Source organism: Octopus bimaculoides, chromosome 10 (assembly GCF_001194135.2).
Source record: "Octopus bimaculoides isolate UCB-OBI-ISO-001 chromosome 10, ASM119413v2, whole genome shotgun sequence".
NCBI classification, from domain to species: Eukaryota; Metazoa; Mollusca; class Cephalopoda; order Octopoda; family Octopodidae; genus Octopus; species Octopus bimaculoides.
The window spans coordinates 55,103,949-55,120,583 of record NC_068990.1 but is presented as its reverse complement, the minus strand read 5'-3'; the positions used below and the strand labels follow the sequence as shown (position 1 = coordinate 55,120,583).

Genomic DNA, 16,635 nt, shown 5'->3' with positions numbered 1-16,635 from the left:
CTTGTCTTTCCTTTTTTGTTTTTTAAGAAAAGTCCTGTTTTCCACTTTTTCATCTGCATTTTATAACAACTTTGTACAAGACTTCACAGTCCCCTAGCTGTGCTGTCTTCAACTGTAACAGGGAGAACAGAAAATTAAAATTTTTAATGAAAAATAATTGCACATATCTTGCATGTAAATAAGTGTGAATATTTCATGGAATTGCACATATGCACATACATTAAGTGATAGGTGATATAAAAAAAAAATTAGTTGAACTAAAAAAAATACACTTTTCATTATTCACTCACCACCACCAAATCCACCACCACCACCACCGTCATCTCTCTCTCCCCCTCTCTCTCATCATCATCATCTCTCTCTCTCTCCCCTCTTTGCTTTTCTTTAACCTCTCCATCAGAACATCACCCTTATGCTAAAATTATATTTTTAACTCTCCTCCTGTATATCACTACCTTCAGCTTTTTAACCATGTAATAGATATTACATTCCCCCTACTTCACATCATGGACGCTTCTCTCCCTGTCTTTTACTCTCTTCTTCTTTTTCTTTCTCCCCCTTTCTGTCTCACTGTTTGCCTTATCCTCTTTTTCTCTCTCCTTTTTCTATTTCCCTCTTGTACTCTCTTTCCCTTCAAATAATCATATGAAAGTAATAGTCATGTTCCCTCTATCTCACGTCATGAATGCTTCACTCTCTGTCTTCTTCTCTTTCCATCTTTTTCTCTCTCCGACTTTTTCTCTCTCCATCTTTTTATGTCCCCTTGTTCTCTTTATTCCTCTTCTTCTCTTATCATGCGAAAGTGTTACCAATGGGCTAAGTAACAGAATGACAAGCAGAATTATTATAAGATTAATTAGCATAAATAAGCGCAAATTTGTTTGACTCCAATTAACAACACATTTTCTTGTTTTTCTCGGGTGCTAGTTGCTTAAGAGTTCCAGAGAGATTTTGGTGTAATGATAAATAAAAATATTCTGTTTTGTACAGGAAATCTATGGTGAGCTGCAAAGCATGAAAACATATACTAAATCAGAAGCAAAGGTTGCATTTGTGAACATTACAAAAGGCTTCCGAACTTACGGTTCAGTATTTTTTGAAATTCAGGTAAGAGATAAAAATAAACAATGGCCTACAAATACCACTATATATTCATTGCATGAGAAACAGAATTCATTATACTTATGATAAAGAAAAAAAAAAATTTTTTTTTGCTTTTCAACTTTGCTATTATACTGCAAGTATTCAATATCAATAATACCCATCTAAATTTTGCTATTATAAAAGTTTCCCCCAGAATCCGTAATTAATGACATAATCAATAATATATGCATATAGATTTTTTTTTTTTTTTAATCAAAGATATCAGATACACTGCCTATCCTGCTATATATGTTGAACCTGTTATTGTGATTGTACAAAATATCTTTTGAAGTCACTTTATAATAGAGATAGGATAATAATCACTTTATTTTACTGCTTTTATCTTTTCACTATCATAGATGCCTGAAAACCCAAATTCTTTACAACTTGCTGTCAACCGAACTGAAGTTTTAATCATGGATCCAACAACAAAGGTAATTTTTGTAAATATAATAAGGTAATAAATTTCTGTAAAGATGTTTTGGGATTCTATAAGAATTATCTAGAACTTACAAAGGTAGTCATTTGATTATTGTAGAAACAATACTCGATTTTCAGAGACTTCAGGCCCCCACCTTTTATTCTTTTATTTGCTTCAGTCATTTGATTTTTAAGTTTGGTATTTATCTTAGTAACCCGAAGATAAGCAGCAGAGCATCATACCATACTTAGTGTCATACTGTTAACTCATGTGACATGACCATGTAGAGACTACTTCATTGATTTATCATTACTGAGATGCCCATATAAGGAATAAAAAGATAACAGTTCTGCTATGTGATAAAAATTGTGTATGAAAATGACTGCAGTGACTATAGTGTCATTTGGAAAATTGGGGGCTTTTGTGGGGTTACAATGAATGTTGCATAAAATCCTTTTGATACCAAGCTGCTTGGGATACTTCTGGTTCTAGGATACAAATTGCCTCATGTTTCATATTTAAATTAAAATATTTCATCCTTATTTTATTTAAAAACATTTTGTTAAGTTTTACTGTGTGCCAAACACTTGCTTAATGATTCTTTCTACAATAGGCACAAGGCCTGAAATTTTGTGGGAAGGGGCTAGTCCATTGCATCAACCCTAGTGCTTAACTGGTACTTAGACAAAGTTGACTTTCACAGAATTTGAACTCAGAATATAAAGAGTCAGAAGAAATGCTACTAAACATTTTGTTCAACATGCTAATGATTCTGACAGTTCAATGCTTAATAAGAACTGTTAAAGTAAGACAAAGTAAAAAATTTGGATGAATATTTGACTAATGCTTCATTTCATTGACACTGGAAACAATGCATCACCCAACCCAGGAACTAAAACCACAATATTTTTTTCTACTCTAGGCACAAGGCCTGAAATTTTTTGGGAGGGGGCCAGTCGATTAGATCGACCCCAGTATGCAAATGGTATATATTTATTGACCCCCAAAAGGATGAAAGGCAAAGTCGACCTTGGCAAAATTTGAACTCAAAATGTAAAAACAACTTTGCTTTTCAACCTTTCAGGATCTATAAAACAAGTAACAGTTTAGCATTGGAATCAATATAACAGACTCATGCTCTCTCCCCAAATTGATGGCCTTGTGCCAAAATTTGAAACCAATCTAAGTACAAGCAATTTTGAGGGGAGGGCATTAAAGCATTAGTTCAGGGGTTTTCAACCATTTTTTATCTATGGACCTCTTTGATTTCTGTATTATTTTGGTGGACCACCATAGCCATTCAATGTTTAAAAACTAGTCTTATAGAAACTTTTTTTCAAAATTCCTTTTCTGTTTTTCACCCATTAACTAGTGTAGGTTGAACTATGTAAAATGTTAGAGAAAGAAACCTAGCTATTTCTTGCAATATACACTAGTATGTATACCTAAAACACTTTTTTCAGGGGCCCTTATAATACTACTGTGGGTTTCTAATTTACTGTTTTGTTACATGGACTCCCAAAAATCTTATTTGGGCCCCCAAGGGCCATATGGACCCCAGTTGAGAATCACTGCATTAGTTTATACTAACAACCCCAGTTCTGGACTTGTACTTTGTTTTATCAACTTCATGTTGATAAAAGACAAAGTTGGCCCCAATGTAATTTGAACTAAGAATATAAAAACCCAGAAGAAACACAATTATCAACATTATCATTTTAACATCTACTTTTCCATGCTTGCATTGGTAGGCAGAATTTGATGAGGCTGATTTTTCTAAGGCCAGATGCCTTTCCTGTTGCTAACTCTCACTGGTTTTGAAGTAGGTTAATTTTCCCCATTACCAGACATATTTCCATGAAAGATTGGAAACAAAGGACATCACTTGCATGAAGGTGATACTCATTTACAAATATAATGTAATGTGAAATCAAGAGTGTGTTACTGTAAAACACACACACACACACACGTAGAAAGAGTCCTTTTAGTTTCCCCTCTACCAAATCCACTTACAAGACTTTGGTCAGCCAAGAGCTAGAGTAGAAACACTTGCCCAAGATGCCACACTGTGGTACAAAACTTCTTACTACAGTCATACCTGCACCTGTCATAGTTGTTATTTTCCAAAGTCCTAGAGTGTAAGTATTTCTGATTTTACTAACATTCTACATAATATAAAACTAATTCACTGTTTGTTTGTTTGCTTTTCCAGCAAGTTTTCCACTCCATGCAGTTTCAACAAATAAGAAACTGGATTCATGAAAGTGGTAAATTCAGCCTCAATTTTGAAAACGAGAGCACAACTGATTCAAAGAGAATTTTCTTTCAAATTGACAAAGTAAGTAGATCCTTCAAATATTATATCACTAGCAATGCACCCTGGCATTGCCTGGGTGTTATGACCTACAGCCATATTGTATTATGTGTGTATATATATATATATATTACATATTCAATTTTTGACTTCAAGTGGAATGTACGCACCACATACAATGCACTCTAGCATTGCCCAAGTCATTGATAACAGTAACACCACGACCAACTGGTATTGCAGTACATATTTCTGATAATGAAAAATTGATTTGAAATTGTACCAATCGGTAAACTGACCAATGAAGGGATAAACACTGTGGGCAGACTTGTGTGTATGTGACCTTAACTTACCCTCACATAGATGTGCAGTGTTGTTGTTGTCTTTGCTGAAGTTATCAGGTCAGACATTTGTTTTCCATGACACCAGCTGCATTATAGTACATGCTCAGTCACTGAAAAATAGGGAGATTGTAGCAAAATCTTTATGAACTTTGCAACCTATGGAATGAATAATAGGCATGAATATAGACTAATAACGATAAGCAACTTTGCATAAGTTGGTTTAAGTAAAGAGAAAAATGTTAACTGTAAAAAAGCTCAAAAGGTTTTAGTCATTGCTTCATGTCTTTACCACACTCGAACAAATATAGGCTCTTATTGTGCTTGATCCTTGGGGAAATTTTAATGAATTTAAACCTGAGAATGCTCGTTTGGCATTCCTGAGTCATTTGCTACCAAGAAAATCTACAGGGACAAATTGTTTTTGGTAGTAATGCCAGAAGTGATCACAATTATACCAGAAGCGATCACAATTATGCCAGAAACACAGTTCATTAGTTGATTTTCTGTTGAAAAGTAGGGCTTTGTGCAAAGAAATGGTATCACAATACTTCAAAGACATTGTTTAATCATGGAATACTGAAGATGTTCACGTTGGCAGTTTAGTTGTGGCACAAATGCCATTATTGATGGAAAATGTGCCAATAATTGTTCTAAAAAAAGCATGTTTTTTTTGGTCATTTTACATTGACAAAAAGGGTTTTGTGCATCACAAATGCACTCATAACACTCTTTTGTACATTGCTACATTTTTTTACACTGAAAACATTAAAATTGGTAACATAGATTAGAAGCAAATCCAAATATTGCTAAAAATGACCTCAAAATTTGTGCGATCCAACCTCATTTTGGAGGTTATTTTCGTAGTAAAAAAAGATTTATGCAAAAAACATACTTCATTTGGTAGCAGAAAGATTACTGAATCTTTTGATACCTCATACATCAAAATTGGCAACTCAGTTTTCAAATCCATAAGGAACATATGCACCACACACAGACACATGCACACACAAACTCTGTTTTATATATATGTAACGGTTGTATGTTTTGATAATTTGGTGTAGTTTTCGATTGTGACAGGTTATAAGATGAACGATGAAGAGTGATCGAAGTTGTAAATAAATATTTATTTACCGTTACTTTAATAAATGCCATACCACGACGCGTAGGTTAGAGTAATAGTGTAACACAGTTCGTAAAGCATGCAAGCTGAAGAAAGTCAATTTCGGCCTGTATATGTGTGTACACGATTTTGTGGTAGTAAATAGATAAAGATAGGGTAATGTTACAGAGAAAAGCAAGTGAGCTAGTCAAAGTTGTATAGTGTGGGACGTTGTGTCTTATAGTTGGCTGGTTGTAATCTTCTTTTCTCCCTCTGGCCAAGGTTCTAGCTGGTCAGCCAGACTTCGTTGTCACTGAGTCGACACCATGTGACTGGACTGGTTGAGTCGTCACCGACTGGTGACTAAACTAAATTTTTCTTGGGATTTCCTTGCTTTTATAACAGTCCAGAAGGATAGATATATTATTGAGAACAATGGATTCAGTTGGTGGTCCTGCTATCTTTATTCTAGATTTTCGTGATGTAGGAGAGGTTAGAAAGGGTCAAGTGGTGAAGACATTGTTTCGGCCTAGCTAAAGGCATCTGGAAAATATTAAACTGCTGTCAGAGAAAAACTATTGTTCCACTGTGGGAAAAGTTCTGTTGCAGTGTTGATTTAAATTTGGCTATAGTGGATCGAATCCACTTCATGCATGCAAGGTCCACTACATATATATATATAAATTAATTGGCTCAGTCTGTCTCTCTGTGTGTGAGGAAATTGGCTTAGGGAGAGGAAAAGGTGAGTGAGTATGTGTTTCATAGTAAATGATGAAATAAGTATTTGATTTGTGTTATGATGAAGTAAAAGATACAAAAATTGAATAGGCATGGTTGTGTGGTAAGAAGTTTGCTTCCCAATTACATAGTTCCAGGTTCAATACCATTGTGTGACATCTTAGGCAAGTGTCTTGTACTATAGCCTCATGCTGACCAAAGCCTTGTGAGTAGATTTGATAAACAGAAACTGAAAGAAGCTTGTTGTGTGTGAAGGCAGTGAGCTGGCAGAAATGTTAGCATGCCGGGTGAAATGCTTAGCGGTATTTCGTCTGACGCTCACATTCTGAGTTCAAATTCTGCCAAGGTCGACTTTGCCTTTCATCCTTTCGGGGTCAATTAAATAAGTATCAGTTATGCACTGGGGTCGATATAATCGACTTAAACCATTTGTCTGTACTTGTTTGTCTCTTCTATTCTTTAATTATTATAAATCTTCCACTGAGGAAGAACCTGGTTTCCAACAAAAATACAAGGCTTCATCTTTGGGATGTTGTTAACACAAATAAATTCACATTTGGAACTTGAGAAAAGTCTTGCAAATTCTTACTGTTCCACTCACAGATTGGACTTGTATGAATCAACCAGTCAATTTCTCTTTCTGAAAATCCCAGTTTATCCAGATTCTCCATTAAGCATTTACTAACAAAACCTAGTGTTCCAATTATTATTGGTATGAATGTGAAGCTGGAGGTTTTGAAGCAGCATAGATGTCTTCTTTTTCTTTGGTTTTCAAATAGATATTTATATCTGCATGTATGTATGTATGTATGTACAAACATATGTATGTATGTACAAACATATGTATGTATGTACAAACATATGTATGTATGTACCAAGTTTCATACTGTTTCCATCTACCAAATTGACTCACAGGGCACTAGTCAGCCTGGGGTTACAACAGATGACATTTGCCCAAACAAGTTTAAATTTAATTATACCTGAAACATTTGGAAACTTATTTTAGCTACTGTCAATATTCTTTCAATCTTTAAATGCTGGTCTGAAATCAAAAGAATCCAAAATTCAATTTTAATTTTAACATTACTTTTTCTTTTCTAGTTTCAGGGGGAACTCTTGGATGACCTGATTGTAGCAAACATAGAGTTTTCTCTCAATTCCAAGTTCAAGAATTTCCAAGTATTTGCAGGTGCTAAGAGAGGAGAAACAATTTGCTAGCAATCATTTACTACTTCATATTTTACATAGTTTGTATTCTATATCAAACATCTAAAACCACAAAAATAAAAAAGAAAAATCCATTAAAAGTATACTACTAATTATTGACCGTGCTATCAATATTGCATATCTAATTAGCAATCTAATGAACTTCAATTTGTTCACTGTATTAAATCATATATTATATTGAAGATATAATACATTTTTAATTCAAAGTTATGTCTACTCGCTCTCTCTCCCTCCCCCCTACACACACACAGACTCACTCACTCATTCACACACACACACAGACTCACTCACTCACACACACAGACTCACTCACTCATTCACACACACACACACACACAGACTCACTCACTCATGCACACAGAATTTTGCACAAAGGATTTTCAACTATTTATTTTTTCTTTTGCAATTAATATCATATGATTTACCAGCCAATAATAATATGATTTGTCAGTCAAATAGTCCTACAAATTGTTGCACTGGATTGAGATTTTAATTTTTTAAGTGAAAGAACATGGAGGGCACGAAAACTGCTTGCAGCACATCTATCAAATCTTGCTTTGGGCTTGAAATTATCAGCATGCACTAACGCACACACACACACACACACACACACACACACACACACACACATCTGACAAATGATTGCAAAGCAGTTTCGACATGTCTCTATGCATTATACATGACTATCAGTGTTGTAAATGAAGATACATTAACGACATCAAATGTGAAAACAACCATGACTGTTTAAATAGCAAACTATTCTGCTACAAAACAAATACACATGTGGCAATGCAATCTAGGGAATTTATATATAAATGCTATACAAATATACAAAAATATATCTATGCACTACACTATTGATTGGCTGCAATCATTAAATGTTGTATGAGTTGTCAGTCAATCAGGAATAGCAATTCAAAAATGTTGCTTAATCATCTTGTCTTGGGCTTAAATCTTGGAAACTCATTGCTGTGGTATTTATGGTGTCAGAACTTAGCTAGATCGTATTGGGAATAATTGGTATCATTTCAATTAAATACTTTTATTATTATTATTATTATTATTATTATTATTATTATTATTATTATTATTATTATTAAAAAAAATCTATAAGCTATGTTGCAAACAGTACACCCAAAAAGCAACATGCATTTTGTGAACGGGTCAAAAAGGCTTAAGTTAAAATACTATAAGCGCTAAAGGGACTTAACTCATCTACTGCTGTGACGTGAGTACAAGCAGCAATAACATATTTGGTTCTTATTTAATTCAAGTGTTGCTGAATTTATGATACTGTGGGAAGTTGTGGAAATTTCAAGATTTAAAAAAAAATTTTACAGTAAATTGAAAGTGTGCATTGTTTAATTTTGTTAATACAAAATCATATGCTATGATAGTCTGGTATTTTCTTCTCATCAAGGTATAAATAAAAGTATATTGTATTGTGGGTTAATTGAAGAACTTTGTTTAATTTCAATTCTTATTTTGACAATTGGTTTCTAGAAGTGCACTATGCTTGCTTTTCATTTTCTTTTTTACTTTTAGATGTCATAAACATACAAACACGAGTTGATGAGGGAGCCTCTGTGTAGTTACTTGATATGTTAGAAACCATAAGCAACTCTACCTACCACACAATATCTTCTTGTTATATTGTGTTTGAATAAAAGCTGGAAATGTCAAGGCTAGATTACTCTAGACAAGTTTGTTTATCAGGGCTAATTCAAAGCTAAGTAGTAACTAGCAAACATACACATGCTTTTTTTATGGTTGTCCATTGAATGCAACATACATGCATGCAGATGTCAATGGTGTTATCTCCATAAGTAACCTGTATGCTTCTGTGGATGTCAGACAGCCTGTACTTCTCTTCTGTCAAGAATTCAATGATGGCACATTGCTTCTGCATGCAACCAATATTTGCCTCAAATAAGGCAGTGAGCTGGTAGAATCGTTAGTACGTTGGGTAAAAATGCTTAGCAGCATTTTGTCCGTCTTTACTTTCCAAGTTCAAACTCCACTGAGCTTGACTTTACCTTTCATCCTTTTGAGATCAATAAGATAAGTACCTGTTGAATACTGGGGACTGATGTAACTGACTTACCCCCTCCCCGAAATTGCAGGCCTTGTGCCAAAATTTGAAATCAATGCCTCAAATGAAGCTGAACAGGAAGAAGTGTGCACACACAGGGATTCATGTGCATCAATTACTCGTATATATGTGCATGCAAGTTACAGTTGGCAATATTTTAAACTTTTTTTAACGAAGTCAGTAGGGTTAAATGGAACAGACTTACTGAAAAAAGGCTAAGTCTGTACAAATAAGCAAAGTAGAAAAGAGAAAATCATCAATGCTCAAATAAAAAAACAAACTATTTTCAAGATAAAGGAGAGAGAAATTAAGAAAAGGAGAAAAGATAAACTGTTTTAGCAAGTCATTGGAGGTAGTGAATGATGGAAGTTTGATGGAAACTGATTAACAAAATGTTAACTGTATACTAAAAAATAAAACAGAGAAATAAGTAGCAACAGCAGAAATAGGTAAGTGTTAGTAAGTGTATATCTGAGCACAACACTATGTACATAGTAAAATGGTGTGAGAATATACAGGGTGCGATGGATAAATTGTTGCCATTTTATATTTTTAACTTTGGACATGCACATTGTTTCTTTTTGATTTTGTCAACTACACAGTATAGTTTGGTTAGTTGGGCACTGTTTGTGATAAAAAAAACTGCACCATGACACAATTTACTCTGCCAGAAATTTGGAAATGACATGCTGTAATGCTTGGCATTCATGCTGGAAGCTCCAATATGAACATGTACTGAGAGTGGTAAAAATCAAGCAACTAATCAACATCATGGTGTCTGGAATAATCACTAGTGACGGCAATGTTATGCATCCATTCCTCTTCCCACATGACCTCAGACTCAACATGGAAGGCCTTCATCAAGTGCCTGGAGGAGATAGTGCTGCCCTGGGTCAAGAGGGTGGCTGCTGGAAGATCCTATGTTTGGCAACCGGACTCTGCACCATGCCACACAAGCAAGAGAAACCAGTCATGGCTGTCAGACAATTTCTACGACTACATCAAACCTAACTCCCCCAGGCTGCAATCCTCTTGATTGTTATGTGTGGGGAGCAGTTGAGCGAGAGACCAACAAAGCTCCTTGTAACATCAAAGATAAAATGAAGACAAGGATTATGGCAGCATTCACCAACTTAGACAAGCAGACCGCCCAGAAGAGAAGAGTTGCAGGAGATTCCGAAGTCGTCTGGAGTCCATTGTTGAAGCCAAAGGAGACTTTATTAAATAAATTTACTCTTTAATATTTCAAGATATTTTTATGTAATTTTAGTAAATATATCTGTTATCATGAGATGTCAGTGTTATTTTCATTTCTGCATAATTTAGATGACAGTTTATTCATTGCACCCTGTACATGTGGTGGTGGTGGAGGAGTGAAAATATAAAGGAAAGAAATAGAGGAAAAATAATCAGCTGTTAATGCCAATGGGAAGACGTTTCCATAAAAAAAAAAAAGATCAGAATGTAAAGAGCTGAAAAAAATACCATAAAACATTTTCCCAATTCTCTAATGATACTGCCAAACCATCTCTCCAAAATAGTAGTCTCTGATTTGGACAAAAGACCAGCAATTACAAGGAAGGAAGGAGTAAGCAATATCATCAACTACATTACTTTATTGGCACTTTGTTGCTCATGAGAGAGTCGGGTGGATGGTGATTCCTGGTAGTGATGTAAACCAAAGACAGAAATAGGATGGAGAGAGTAACCTTTACTGCTGAAATGCTGTGCAGTTGGTTTAAGAGGGCCTTTAAATCACATATGAACATGTGAAACAAATGCTTTCTAAACTGGTCAACCAGCCTGCAACCATTCTTACCTATATACAAATCACAGTAAAGTTGGTATTTTGTGCAATAAATAAAATAACTGGAAGTGCAGGTGAAACAATTCAAATCTTGAAAGATGGGATTAAGACTACACATTATAAATAAAAGGATAGGGTGTTACAATGGGGCTCTGAACAATTGGACTTTCCCTTTTGATATTTGTATACTCACTGGAGGTAAACAGGGAGGAATTTTTTTGTTTTTGTTAACTAGTACAGCAGCAAAGTACCTCATCATCATCATTTAATGTCCATTTTCCATGCTGTTGTGAGATGGATGATTTGACAGGAGCTGCCAAGCCAAAGAGCTGCACTAAGCTCCATAGCTGGATGCTCCTCCTAATGCCAATCAGTTTACAGAGTGTACTGGGTACTTTTTATGTGGCACCAGCAGAAATACTTTTTATGTGGCATCAGCATGAAAATAATACTTTGGCAAAAGAATTTGACAAGCTCAAAAAATATAAAAATTTGCTCGTTGAAATTGAAAAAAATGTGGTATCCCAAGATGGTTACAATATCAGTCATTGTAGGAACACTTGGAATCATCAAAAACGGAAGTGAAAATCATTTGAGAATGCTCACAGGCTTACCTTCCCTACAAAAAGTGCAAAAGATTGTTTCAACTGGTACATCACACATATTTAGAAGAGTATTGTTGCTGTGAGAATCATTGCCTTCTAGTAATTCATTTTTTTCCCTACATAATTTCATTTGATTTTGTAAATTAACAATTTAGTGTGTTTATTTTAGTAGCCTATCAATGTATACAGTGAGTTTCTTTACCCTAAGTGTCAGGAAGACACATGGCAAGAAACAGAAACAAAATTGAAGGAAGAAAAACTTATAATAATAATAATAATAATCCTTCCTGCTATGGGCTCAAGGTCTGAAATTCTGGGAAAGGGGTCTATTTGATTTAATCAAACGCAGTACTTGACCGGTACTTATTTTATCAACCCCAAAAGAATGAAAGGCAAAGTTGACCTCAATAGAGTTTGAACTTAGAATGTAAAGACAGACAACTCATAATAATAGTAATGATGTTAGCCCCTACTCCCCACTTAACTATAAATTCAGCGGGATCGTTGCCGGTGCCCCTGGACTGGCTCATGTGCGGGCAACACATGATATCTTTCGAGCGAGTTCGTTGCCAGTGCCCCTGGACTGGCTCTTGTGCGGGTGACACATGAAATGTTTCGAGCGGGATCGTTTGCCAGTGCCCCTGGACTGGCTCATGTGCGGGCGACACATGAAATCTTTCGAGCGGGATCGTTGCCAGTGCCCCTGGACTGGCTCATGTGCGGGCGACACATGAAATCTTTCGAGCGAGATCGTTGCTGGTGCCCCTGGGCTGGCTTGCGGGTAACACATGAGGTTTTTCGAGTGAGGTCGTTGCCAGTGCCCCCGGACTGGCTCATGTGCGGGCGACACATGAAATCTTTCGAGCGGGATCGTTGCCAGTGCCCCTGGACTGGCTCATGTGTGGGCGACACATGATATCTTTCGAGCGAGATCGTTGCTGGTGCCCCTGGACTGACTCTTGTGCGGGTGACACGTAAAAGCACCCACTACACTCTCTGAGTGGTTGGCGTTAGGAAGGGCATCCAGCTGTAGAAACTCTGCCAAATTAGATTGGAGCCTGGTGTTGCCATCCGGTTTCACCAGTCCTCAGTCAAATCGTCCAACCCATGCTAGCATGGAAGGTGGACGTTAAACGATGATGATGATGATGATGATGATGAACACAACCAGTTAACAAATAAACTATTGAGAAACTGAAGAACAAATGTAGAACAAAGCTCTTCAGCTTGTTGATGATCATAAACCAACAGTAAAAATCTAACATGAAAATTCATTTGCAGCTTTAAGAACTTATAAGTAGTCACTTTAAAATCACATGCTGCAATATAATAATATAAACTGACATAAATCCATCCATGCAAACAGTTGAAAAACTGACCAAACATCAAAGGTGTCTCAACCCATAAGAAATAGCAGCCAAATCTTCCTCGACTCATCAGAACATATTGGATAATATCTAGAGAAAAGATGAAATGGTTTATGACTAGGAAACCTTTCATCACCAATTTTGTTCAATCAGAGCTGACATTGAGGTAAACAACAACAACAACATCAACAAAGAGAAATTAAGCTTCAACATCAGTGATGTTCAAGTGCTGCACTTGGAGACATCTAGGTGTCCCATGGAGTTTAAAAATATAGTCTAAGATTTTAGAAAAATCCAGACTAATGCTTGAGTATTTTGAAGGTATATTATCGATAATGTTGTAAAGAACAAGAGCTATAAGTTAAAGAAGACATCTTTTATATTTTGCTTGTCTCAGTCATTGGACTGCAACCATACTGGAGCACTGCCTTGAAGGGTACTTACAGAACAAATCAATTCCAGTGCTTGTTTATTTTTACCTAGTACTTATTTTATAGGTTTCTTTTGTTGAACCAGAAATTTAAAGGGACACAAACAAACCAATACCTGTTATCAGGTGGTGGTGGTGGTGAAAGACAAACATGACAAACATAAAGGCACACATAGATATCACTAGCTCGTGTGTGAGCTGCCTGGGGCGGCCCTTCGGTTTTCCACCCCCAGGGGCCACACAAAAAATATATATTGCCTACAGCAGATCCAAAATTGGTGATGCTCAGGGCAGACCACCCCCTCCACCCCTTTTTCTCTAGCTATACTTGTGATAGATAAATATGAACACAAACACACACATATATAGTCTGATCCATGTAAGCAAAGAAAAGTGGATGTTGAAATTATGATGATGATGATAATGATATATATATGTATGTGTGAGTGTATATGTGTATGTATATCTATCCATCTATCTATATCTATATATATATATATATATATATATATATATATATATATGTGTGTGTGTGTGCATGTGTGTGTGCTTGTATATGGATGACATGTTTGTCATGGATGATATATTTGGATGATATATTTGTCATGAATGACAAATGAGAATTCAGTAAAATAAAGCGTTGATCATGTTCTATGGACAGGAATGTGTTTTTTGAGGCCTGCTGGTGCCTTGCAAACCGTTCGGAAACTGGAACAAGTTGAGGATTCAGTTTGCTCGAGTGCTTGTGGATCATTTACTATGTAGTTTCTTGAGTGGGTTGCAAGGCCTGCTTTGCATCATGCCACAGAACTAAAATGACAGGTAAAATTTCCATTTAGAGGAGCAGTGTTTTGCCAGCATACCTTCATGTTTGCACAAAGTTGGTCCTGCTGTTGGAGTCGATTTTGCTCAAATTTTTGTACTGAGGAGAAGTAGGACTGGCACAAGTTCATGTGTTCTGATGCTTTGTTTTCCCAAAAATAATAGGGAATGTTTTATCACTTCAGATTGTCTTTTAGTTTGTCTTTGAAGTGCAAGAGTTGCCTTCCAACTGACCTTCCTGTTGGGAATTGACCAAAGAGAAGTTACTTCAGAATTGTGATATAACTCATATGTGAGAGATGTCCTGACCATCTGAGCTGTATTTTGATGAGGATTTTATTGACAGTATTGATCTAAGCATAGGAAGATGCATTTTGTTTTTCAATTTTGATTTGATTACACCCATACTACTGAACAACCATTCAGCTTCTGCATTTGAGTTTGGCAATGTCAATAGATTAATGGCAAAATATGCAACATCTCTAAAAGGATTTCCTGCAGTAGCATCTTTATATTCCAAGACTTCCAGCCAGAATGCCTCAGTATTTGACATATTTATCCATTTAACTAAATGAATGCTATTAAACTGAAGTTCAATTGAAGCAATTTTTTCTTCATTTAAATGCATCGTTTCTAAGACAGGTAAAATTGGCTCTTTGAAATGCTGCAAAATATTCTCTACTGAATAACATTTGATATTCCTCAGTATATTAATATTTCCTAGCAAATGGTGCTTGAGCTCTTTATAAAGTCTTAGTAAGACTAGTAAATTCTTGCAACTTGATATAGAGAGCTACTATGCCACTATCAACCCGATTGTTCTTAATCAAGCCCTGATTTTTAGAATGTAAAATTCCGATTTGTCCTGATGTGAAATAGATATTATACTTGCCGTGCAAGCCACTCTAGTAGATACTGATGGTACATTATGGAATAGATTAGATAGGGAAAATGCATTTGATATAGCAATGGGCTCGCATAATTCTACTCAGGCTAGTGACCTAGTCAGAATATATATCCTTTCATTAATCCAGTCTTCCTTTCCGGAAGTAACAGGGGATATATATAGGGATGACACCTTATTTTTTCTAGACAGAAGTAGTAAAGTACAGTTAGAAAGGCACAGGGAAAATTTCTTTAGACTTTTCAAAAACTTAGGACTAAACATTACAAAAGGTAAAGATTATTGTAGAGTGAATTTTCTTGATGCTACCTTCTGTTTTGATACTGGATTATTTGACCCATTTCATAAGCCAAATGGGCATATTAAGTATATTAACATAGCATCCAACCATCCACCCTCGATTATACGGGGACTAGTTAAGAATATTTCTACTAGAATATCTAGATTATCTGCTGACAATAAAATTTTCGAATCTCATGCATCTTATAATGATGCTCTAACTAGGGCTGGGTACCGTGATAAAATTCAATATATACAAGAAGCAGGCATAAGCAACACTGGTAATTCCTACAACTGCCATGTACATCGTATACCACCACAATGTTACCATTTGAGAAATCAATCTAATAAAGAATACAGGCCAAAAAGAATTAGTCATGTCAATGAACTACCAACGAAATCTCATAGACACATGCGACATAGTAATTCAACTGCTTGTTCCAATCCTGTACAACACAGTTGATCAAATAAACCTAACAATAGATATAGGAATCAAGATGTCCTCTGGTTCAACCCAACTTTCGGTTTGCATGTTTCAACCAGGATTGCTGGAAAATTTTTTGCTGCTTTGGACAAATGTTTTCCTAAATCTAATTGGTATCATGCTATTTTTAATCGACACACCATGAAGGTATCCTATACCAACTCTAATTTACATTACTAATTTAGAGCAGCTTATGCATTGCATAAACAATAGCAAAATGCAGCAAAGGTTCAATAAACCACCTACTGGATCTAGAAAACATTTGCATCTAAATACCAACCAAGGAAATGTAAACCACATTGATAAACATCAACTTCAACCAATTTGTAGTAGTAGAAATACTCATTGTCTTGCCTGCTTATGTTCTGGTGTTTGCTGAATTCTTTCTGGAGAACATTATTTTTCTTTGTGGTTGGGTTGTTGATGACCTCTTTCTAGCATATCGGATGTCCACTTAGTGGTAATCCCTTCTTATATGTAATACAATTTTTCTGAATTGTTTCTCTCCTTGTTTTGTTCTGTGTTCCTTTCTGTGGAAGAACGTAGGCTCGAAACATAAAAA

At 35.7% G+C, this 16,635-nt stretch overlaps 1 protein-coding gene across 2 annotated transcripts in view; it reads left to right on the top strand.

Annotated features, from left to right (window-relative positions):
* Positions 1 to 8,736, top strand: part of LOC106872589 (myosin-VIIa) — a 99,496-nt gene extending 90,760 nt beyond the window's left edge. For both annotated transcript variants that reach the window (XM_052971213.1, XM_014919623.2), the window contains 4 exons: positions 991 to 1,107; positions 1,503 to 1,577; positions 3,777 to 3,902; positions 7,158 to 8,736. In XM_052971213.1, coding sequence (XP_052827173.1) covers positions 991 to 1,107; positions 1,503 to 1,577; positions 3,777 to 3,902; positions 7,158 to 7,274 — 435 coding nt within the window. In that variant the 3' untranslated portion in view covers positions 7,275 to 8,736. The remainder of the gene's footprint in view (positions 1 to 990; positions 1,108 to 1,502; positions 1,578 to 3,776; positions 3,903 to 7,157) is intronic.
* Positions 8,737 to 16,635: the final 7,899 nt, after the last annotated feature.